At 66.6% G+C, this 653-nt stretch overlaps 1 protein-coding gene across 1 annotated transcript in view; it reads left to right on the top strand.

The window, feature by feature from the left end:
* The window catches only part of FOXL2 (forkhead box L2), a 3,953-nt gene that overhangs the window by 2,952 nt on the left and 348 nt on the right, over positions 1-653 (top strand). The window contains exon 2 of the mRNA XM_010716681.1: positions 5-651. Within this exon, the coding sequence (XP_010714983.1) occupies positions 5-651 (647 nt within the window). The remainder of the gene's footprint in view (positions 1-4; positions 652-653) is intronic.

The following is a 653-nucleotide window of genomic DNA, read 5'->3' as shown; positions in this document are numbered from 1 at the left end:
CGAGAAGGGCCCCGAGAAGCCGGACCCGTCGCAGAAGCCCCCCTACTCCTACGTGGCCCTGATCGCCATGGCCATACGGGAGAGCGCCGAGAAGAGGCTCACGCTGTCCGGGATCTACCAGTACATCATCAGCAAGTTTCCTTTCTACGAGAAGAACAAGAAGGGCTGGCAGAACAGCATCCGCCACAACCTCAGCCTCAACGAGTGCTTCATCAAGGTGCCCCGCGAGGGTGGCGGGGAGCGCAAGGGCAACTACTGGACGCTGGACCCCGCCTGCGAGGACATGTTCGAGAAGGGCAACTACCGCCGGCGGCGGAGGATGAAGCGGCCCTTCCGGCCGCCCCCGACTCACTTCCAGCCCGGCAAGAGCCTCTTCGGCCCCGACGGCTACGGCTACCTCTCCCCGCCCAAGTACCTGCAGTCCACCTTCATGAACAACTCGTGGCCGCTGCCGCAGCCCCCCGCGCCCGTGCCCTACGCCTCCTGCCAGATGTCCGGCGGCAGCGTCAGCCCCGTCAACGTGAAAGGACTCTCGGGCCCTGCCTCCTACGGCCCCTACTCGCGGGTGCAGAGCGTGGCGCTGCCCGGCATGGTGAACTCCTACAACGGCGTGGCCCATCCGCACCATCCGCACGCCCACCACCCGCAGCAGC

Source organism: Meleagris gallopavo, chromosome 11 (genome assembly GCF_000146605.3).
Source record: "Meleagris gallopavo isolate NT-WF06-2002-E0010 breed Aviagen turkey brand Nicholas breeding stock chromosome 11, Turkey_5.1, whole genome shotgun sequence".
Taxonomy (NCBI): domain Eukaryota; kingdom Metazoa; phylum Chordata; class Aves; order Galliformes; family Phasianidae; genus Meleagris; species Meleagris gallopavo.
The sequence above is the reverse complement of the archived record's forward strand: the minus strand, read 5'-3'. Positions and strand labels throughout refer to the sequence as shown.